Raw genomic sequence first — 8598 nt, 5'->3', positions numbered from 1 at the left:
CTTGGATTATCTAGTCAGACTGTCATAGCATCGGGAGTCCCACTATAGACAGAGTCCCACGGGCCATGACTTAACAATTAAGTTCTGTAAGGTTCTCTCGTTAAGGATTTTAGTTTTAATTTTTGAGAGTGGAGGAGAGAACAATTTGCCAGAGCCAAAAAATATTGCAATGGGAGAATGGTCTTTAATGTCAGACTGCACGACTCCCGTCTGCCGTCTCCAACTTGGTATTTTGATATTATTAGTGATGATATTATCAGTAATGGTTTTGGATGTCTGTGTAACTCAAATATATCTATAGTGGGGAAGAAGGAGGAGGAATGCAATGTGTTCATAAAGTCATGTTTTGCCCCATCTTCCTTAAAAATATCAATTAATAGTCATCAAGAAGTTTGCAGTTTTTAGTTTATTCAGTTTGTGTAATAGATCTTCCAGATTACAGCAAAATGTGTCAAGAGGACATCTGGTGGGCAATAGAGTACTCCAACAATAAATGATTTGTCATTATTATACATTTCAATGAATAACAACTCACAGTGGTCATCCTCTAAATAAAAATCACAAGTTTTTACATGGAGACTGCTCTTAACAAACACAGAGGCAGACCCTTCAACCTGTCTGTTCTTAATGTGTAAATTGTACCCACCAATGCTGCTTGCAAAAACATTTAAAAAAAGGTTTTGGTGACACTGACTTTGGGAAAACCTTCGGAATAAGGAAGACTAGGTCTGAAGGACTGAGGGCTCTCATTTAAATGGCAGGCAAAGTGCAAAATCTATGAGCAAGCACATTTCTCATGCAGGAATTATCGGGTGGCTGTGATTTCTTCAATAAATCTGACAAAGTCAGCTAAGTCAAAAATCTAAAGTGCAATAAACATGCACTTTACATTTTTGACTTACTGTAGCTGACTTGGTCACATTTCTAATGGGGAGACACAGCACTCAAAGAATCTCCCATAGAAATGTATGGGGTTAGTTTGTAACGCAAACAGTTTCCTACACATATTCCAAAAGTTGACATGTAAATACATTGTGTCAATCGCGGTATGTTGTTGTGAATACAACATGCCTATGTGCTGTGATCTCGCAGCTGGCGTGAAGTTGGTGTTGCGAAGCCTGCCGCACACGCCATTCTGCCCAATATAGATGCTTCTTAGCCTGACAGCAAGCATTAGCACAGATGGAACAAAGTCAGCAAAGTCAAAAATCTAAGGTGCATATGTTTAATGAGAGATAGTTTGCTCAACAATCTTAACAATTGTTGTGATAATTATGTATGCAACTAGATATGACTGCTGCTCATTCTACACATTCTCTCCACAAAAATAAATGACATTTGTCTGTATCTCCTATTTGTATAAGTATACTTTTTTGATCCTGTGAGGGAAATTCAGTCTCTGCATTTAACCCAATTTAACCGAATTAGTGGACACACACAGCACACAGTGAACACACAGTGAGGTGAATCACACACTAACCCAGAGCAGTGAGCTGCCTGCCCAACCAGCGGCGTTTGGGGAACAGTGAGGGGTTGGTGCCTTGCTCAAGGGCACTTCAGCCGTGGACTGGTCGGGGATCGAACCGGCAACCCTCCGGTTACAAGCTCGAAGCCCTAACCAGTAGGTCACGGCAATTTATATGCATACATCTCCTACTCTTGCAGCTCAAGTGTATATAAAGTGTGTGTGTGTGCATTTTTTGGGTTTTGGTGGAACGGCCCCTGGGGACCAAACAACATTTTTCCATGAAAGTCTAGGGTTAGTCTGGCTAAGCTAAGCTCAATCTTTTAAGATTGAACAGTCTGGGGAGTCTGCGCTTTATTTATACTGCGCAAGAGGTGTGAATAAAGGACATAGTTCAAATGACTGTACGCTTTTGGATACTCCCTCAACCAATCAGACCAACGATCCGGGTGAGAGCAGGAGAGATAGATGTGCAAGTTTCCAGCCTGACTGCAGGGCAAAATCCAAATCGCCAGCAGATCAGGCAGGGTTTACCAAGGCTATACTGGGGCTACATGCCCATCAAGATTCATGTGCCCCTGTATTATGGGAGGAATACAAACACACACATCGTCTCATCCGCTTTTATTCATCCTCCCTTCCTTGGTCATCGAGGATCGAGGAGAGAAGTTGAGAGGCACCCACTGTCTCTTTCTTCAGTCTTGGCAGCCATCTTCAGAGACTTTTTTTAATTTCGACTGGTATGTTATTGCGAAACACCACCTCCACCATCTTCATCTGCAACAGCTGATCCTCAGCATGCTGCCATTCACAGAAGCCCTCTCTCTGCAGGCCCAGCAGGGTTTTCATACTAGATCGAGGGATATTAAAGTCGGTAGTTCCTTGAAGTGTTTCCACAGTGATCCTTCCTTTCGTCATGTACCTAATGTAATCTGCTGAGACTCTATTCTCGCAGGAAGGACATGGCACAGAAATCTGATCTTGACTTATCAAAGGCAGCTCTGCATTGCAGATCGGGCACAAATGGCAGTTCCGCACCCTAGTGCCCAACACCTTGAACTTATGGTGAGAATAGACCTCTGCCGTAGTGGCTGGGGATGGTGCCTCAGTTAGTGTTGTGTATCGTGTGAATGTCAGCTCGTTTCGGCCACGAAACCAATTCACTTCGACATGGGAGATGGTGTACCAGCCACCTGCGCTGATGTTCAACTTGTCCCCCCATACAGTGAGAGTGATGGAATCGTTGCCATCACCCAGAAGGTGTCTTATCGGCTGCTTTCCCTTCTGGCTTTGTTGTTCTCTGATTTCCCCTGTGATGGTTATCTGAAAAGGTAGGGGAATTTATATATATATTTTCAAATAATAATAAATACATCTTTAAAAAATAACCGCCATGATAATTTATTGAACCTTATGAATTGTAATATAGTTTGTGTGTGTGTGTGAAAATGTGTGCCCATGTGCCTGGGCAATAAAATGCAACTACCAACCTGAACCTATGCGTGTGAGGAAAGTATGAGATTTAGGATGATATTGTAACAACACCAATTATCGCCCCTTTCGTTCGAAAATTCTAAAACAACAATGTTTTTTAATACCTCAAAATAACATTTGACAAATGAACCTTACATTTTTCAGTAGCCATATAGGTGTGTAGATTTAAACAAAATTTGGTTTGGTTCTTACTGGGCTTTTACCTCCTGAAATATCCGATTTTGTTCACCACGCTTAGTGCTGGCCTGGTGGTTCGCCTATTTTCGCCCTTTCACATTGTAGGTTAAACCAAGAATTCTCGTCACTAATCGAAATTCCACTGGAAAAATTTATATTTTTGGTACATATCTAATTTAGATACACTTATGGTGTGGGGTGCTTGCGTTTCTTTACGAGTGCTCCATCTTAATCGGTATAAAAATGAGTGTAAGTGACATACACGTAAGAGGGCGGACAGGACATGGGGGATGGTTTAGTTTTGGCACTTGCCCCGAGTCACAAGCTTTGAGTATACAGGGAACAAATTAGGCTATCGCAATGCGATGCAAGGTTCTAACATTGTTCTATCAACACAGACATGTGCATCGATAGTCTGACGTTATAATTTATTTGTTTCGGGTGTTCTGTGGAGTGGATTAAGACTGTTTTCAGTGGCAGGCTGGATGTTACCGTTGACTTGTGTTATCTCGGCACCAGATTAGCAACAAATGAATGCTGCAATTTAAGGAAGGGCAGAAATTCACTGAAAATGGTCTCCACCGACCTATATCACCCCGACTAAGTTGGAAATGAGGTCCTATGTCCAAAATTCCGAACTATTCCTTTAAGGGTCACGCGCACGGGCGGGGGGTTAGTCAACCGTTTGTTCCACAGATGATTGGTGTGTTTAATTTCCATTTCATTGCTTCTAACTCAGCGACTGTAAATGGACTAGGAATAGGATTAAGTGATTTTGCAAAAATAGCCAAAAAATTTGTTAAGTGACACATACACGCAAGAGGGCGATAATAGATGTCGTTCCGAAATCTGCATTGTTATTACACAATGGTTATAAATAAGTAAGGGATATTATACATCTCAAGATCACCAAGATTAAATTATTTCCTTATTTTTCAATATGTACATGTGTTAAAGGATACAGTCTTGAGCAAAATCAAAGGAAAAAAGGGTTTAAGTAATCTTCAAAGCTCACCAACTCTCCAGTAAGACAATGCCTTGCCTCTGAAACAGAGGATACAATCTTGGGCTCACAACTTTTGGGGTCATATTCAAAATCAAGTTGTGGCATTACAGACAGCTGTGAAGTCTGGTTGAAGATCACCTGTTGCTGGGACTCCTTAAAACACACCTTGCTCAGGCTCACTGGTAATCTATACAGAGAAATAGATAATTCACTGGTAATTTATACAGAGAAATAGATCAGTCAAGATAGCATCTTCTAGAAGTCATGTTTTTTTTGTTTTTTTTTTATGCTGCATAAATGATACAGTTTTTTACAATCACTTTGCTACTATTTTCAGAACCTTGATGTCATTTTTCACAACTCTAGACACAAAACTCACAACCAATGATCAAAATGCACATTTTTCAAAACTCTAACCCTTTTCTCAATTGCTTGGATACAATACACATACAACTTAGATCATTTGTTCATTCAACAAAACGCACCTGTTCAATATGATACAACTTAACATCAAAGTCCTACTATTTCAAAAGGCAATTCACACATTACATTTCAAATGAGCGTCTATTCATTTCCTTACAATGATTTAACTATCAATTGATACAACTGCTCAAAATGATAAGTAACTGTTGCATTACTCTTATGCAGTTGTATGGAAACACGAAACAGACACACAATCTTCCATGTTCACTGCAAATCATGAAAGTTTCAATATACTGTAACGAGATTCACTGTCACCAATTAGCGTGGAGCATGAACCAATTAGGCTACAATATCCATGGATGTAGCCTAATATTTTATATCTTTATATAAAAAAATATATATTTTTTATATTTTATATTTTCATCAGGCTGAATTTTCTTTTCTATTTCATAGCTAATTATTTTTACTTTAATTCAAATAAACCTATGTTGTGATTGTACTGTAGTGTTTTGCATCAATATATTACAAACTTTGATCAATGATTCCACTGTGTCTGTAGTATTCTCTCTACTACTGCAGTACTTTTACAGAGATATGTTTACTGTACTGTTCCTGTAGTACCATAATGAAACCTGTATCACCTATTTTGTTCTACAATATCTAATGATTGTACGAACAATGACACAATGAAACTATCGGTTGCTTGTGTGCGGGTGATCTATAGTTATGTTTCAGTGGTATTTCACAGTAAATTTGTTTTTTGAACCAATGATTGTGCAATTGCAAGATTTCTTTGAAGATGTGAATGTACAGTCCAATGTTTTGAACATTAGAGGGCCTGTGTTACAAGTGATAACCGTTTTGAGTTTTGTGTCTAGAGTTTTGAAAAATGACATCAAGGTTCTGAAAATAGTAGCAAAGTGATTGTAAAAAACTGTAAGACATGATGACAAAAAACAAATGAACAAGACTACGGGCTTGGGTTGGTAATGAATAATTGATAATTGATTCTTGTCATAAGAATTCATTCCAATAAAAATTCTAGCCTAATGAATCTAACTCTAGGGCAGGGATTCCCAAACCACCGGTGGTACGCAAGTTTCCACTAGGGAGTACGCGAGATGATAAGGGCAATGTCGGAAGGTGTAAAAGATTTTTTTTTCTTTTAATCTTAAGCCTATGTTCTCTTTGATCTTTGTGTCTCATAATGCTGTTCTCCACATGTTTTTTTTTAGTGTGATAGCTCAGTGACCAGTTGCACATTTCCATTTTGTTATTTGTTACCATGGTGGTGGTACGCAGGGAAAAAGTTTGGGAACTGTTGCTCTAGGGGATACAGTGAATAAAAAAATAAAAAATAAATAAAAAGTGGTGCCATGTTCTTTTAAATATCATCTACACATGCAGTGGGTAACTTCTAAGGTTGTAAAGTCTCAACTCACTTTTTTGTATGAGCATCACAGAACCTCTGGTACGACTTCTGGTTGAATACAACCACGTTCACGTGGCCAGTACTCCTCTGCAGTCTGGCAGTAAAGAATTTATCGTCCTTCGGGGCGCGACGGGACCTGGGCTTCAGCTGGCTGAGAAAATGCACATATCCACACATGTCCTCCACACGCATCCTTTTACTGGGCGGCCCTGCGGAGTCTACGTGGACAAGAGCAGCACACAGTCATAAGAATTAAGAGGCTGTCAGTGAAAACTAATGCAAAAACATCTGATCAATTATTTTCAAAGGCAGCTTCAGTAGAATTTTCAGTGGACCACACACTACCACATAGATAAGTGCCTGAAAAGTATAGGCCTGATTGAAAAGTCTAAATGACATTCTCACCTGGCTCCGCTCTGCGACGTAAAGCTGTCTTTGTCACTGTGGGGAGACAAACAGCTGAAGCCAAATATTTTTGCAGAACAATGCCTCTGTTTGTAAGAATGGTCTATTTTGTAAGAACGACAAAATTTCACACAAACATAGCCTATGGGCATTTGAGGGCATTTTTGGGAGGTAACCAGGTTAAGGTCCAAGACCGAAACCGGGGACATAATCCCAACAATGAGGAAAAAACAGGGACATTTTCAGTTTCACTATCAATCTGATTGAAATACATACAAGTTTTATCTTCAAAAAACGGCGACATGGGTAGTTTTTCTGTATTTTTCCGGGGACAGGGGGGATGTCTGGTCACCGTAAACCAGGTACAACATGCTGTTGGAGGTGCAAACAAACGCTGCATCGCCATTGAGATCAAAGAGTAAGGAACTGGCTCAAGGCTTCTAAAAGTATTTTATCGCGTCTAATTGTATAAAGAAAGCACCGTTTTTCACTCCTATGATGTATTTCTATCGTCAATCCAAAGTAAAGTACCTGTTTCGAAGTTAACGAAGTTACAGTGTGTAACATCTAAGGAACATTGTACGGTTTCGCCCACCCAGCAGAGTGCAGAAGTCCTAGTCAATGCGTATGTGACATCCCGCCTTGACTGCTGTAATTCCATCTTGTCTGGAATCCCAAACAAGCTACTCCACTGACTCCCTCATCCAGAATTCTGCAGCGAGGATTATAACATGCTCCAAATCCACTAACCATGTCACACCATTGCTTATGCAACACTTTTTTTTCTGCCAAGGTTGCAAATACAACACAGAGGTTACAAGTTCACTGATTTCTAATTACAGGTAGGTCCTACACAAATACCATGCTACACTTCACAGATTAAAAGTTCCCTACTCCCATGTAATGGTTCTGCTACTTTCACCACAGTAAATCAGGTGCAAAAGTCTTGTGTACTGGTGAAAATGAGATGTGCATTTGTGCACAAAAGTCTCAAATGTGTGTCAAAGAATTTGAAGTCACAGAATTTTTTTCTCTGCCTTGCAAATACAACACAGAGGTTACAAGTTCACAGATTTATACTTACAGGTACACAAATACCAATACTTCACAAATGAAGAGTTGCTGTACGTCAAAAAGGGGGAAACTGTGGACTATTCTCTTTTTTTACATGCACACAACTCACTTAAGACAACTGCTTGAAGTCCCTACATAACCCGAAAGGCGCTTTAAATAAATTATTAATATTAATAAATATTATAATAATAGCAATAACAATTGTATTATTATTAGTAGTAACCGATGATCAACTCAACCAAAAATCCGCACCGTTTCACTTTGCACCTCCAAGTGGTCTGTAACGTAAGTTTGTGTGAAAGAATGTAAGGTAACCTACCATCAATCGAATTAGAAACACCACCTCCAATAGTATTTCCGTTGATACAGGGTGCTGAAACGTTACTTCCATCTTGGGCAATGATGTTGATGTTTACAACCGTAGAGGTCACATCTTCCAAAGGTAAGGCCTTTTCCTCTGTGGACAAATCGTCGATTAGGTCACTGCGTGATGCGAAGCTTCTTTTGTAAGGACATTGCATGGAATGCAGCTATGCCAAGCAACAACATTAATGATAGCTAAAGAAATTATTAGCCTTTTTGCTTGGTCTCTCCGGACCATAACTTACCTTCCATTGTAACTAAAAACTAATTCGTCCGTAGTCGTAGTGTCTTATTATTTAATCTTAGGCCTACTGAAATTATGTCAACATTTTATCTTGCACCGAACCACAGACCTAAAAGAAACCATATCTCTCTCTTCCCGTTCCCGCGACAGATTTGTTTTCTTCTTCTTCTTCTAGAGCTGACGTCACGCCATTCTACTTCCGGTCCATGGGACTTCTTCTTCTTCTTCTTCTTCTTCTTATTTACTTGGCGGTTGACAACTACTTGGTGTATTACCGCCACCGCTGGACTGGAGTGTGGAACAGGAGCTGTAGTTGACCTAAAAATTTAATTATTTTTAAAATCCCTGTGTCCCTTAAAAAGGAAAACAAAAATTTAAAAATCTATCCTGAATTTCTTTGTAGTATATTTCTTAAATTAAAAAAAAACATCTTTTATTAGACTCTACCTGAGCAATAAATATTTGCGTCTCTGTATGGTATTTATGACATTGAATCAGCACATGCTCTACTGTTT

The 8598-nt window shown here is 39.4% G+C and overlaps 1 protein-coding gene across 1 annotated transcript; it reads right to left on the bottom strand.

The window, feature by feature from the left end:
• Positions 1-437: 437 nt before the first annotated feature.
• On the bottom strand, positions 438-8213 carry si:dkey-249d8.1 (uncharacterized). Its single transcript, XM_062519672.1, has 6 exons — positions 8085-8213; positions 7796-7933; positions 6403-6438; positions 6008-6215; positions 4152-4329; positions 438-2788 (listed from the first exon to the last, which is right to left on the bottom strand). The coding sequence occupies exons 1-6, from the start codon at positions 8089-8091 to the stop codon at positions 2180-2182; spliced, it is 1176 nt and encodes a 391-aa protein (XP_062375656.1). The 5' UTR covers positions 8092-8213; the 3' UTR covers positions 438-2179.
• Positions 8214-8598: the final 385 nt, after the last annotated feature.

Source organism: Sardina pilchardus, chromosome 18 (genome assembly GCF_963854185.1).
Source record: "Sardina pilchardus chromosome 18, fSarPil1.1, whole genome shotgun sequence".
Lineage (NCBI taxonomy): Eukaryota > Metazoa > Chordata > Actinopteri > Clupeiformes > Clupeidae > Sardina > Sardina pilchardus.
This window is presented reverse-complemented; position numbering and strand designations above follow the sequence as displayed.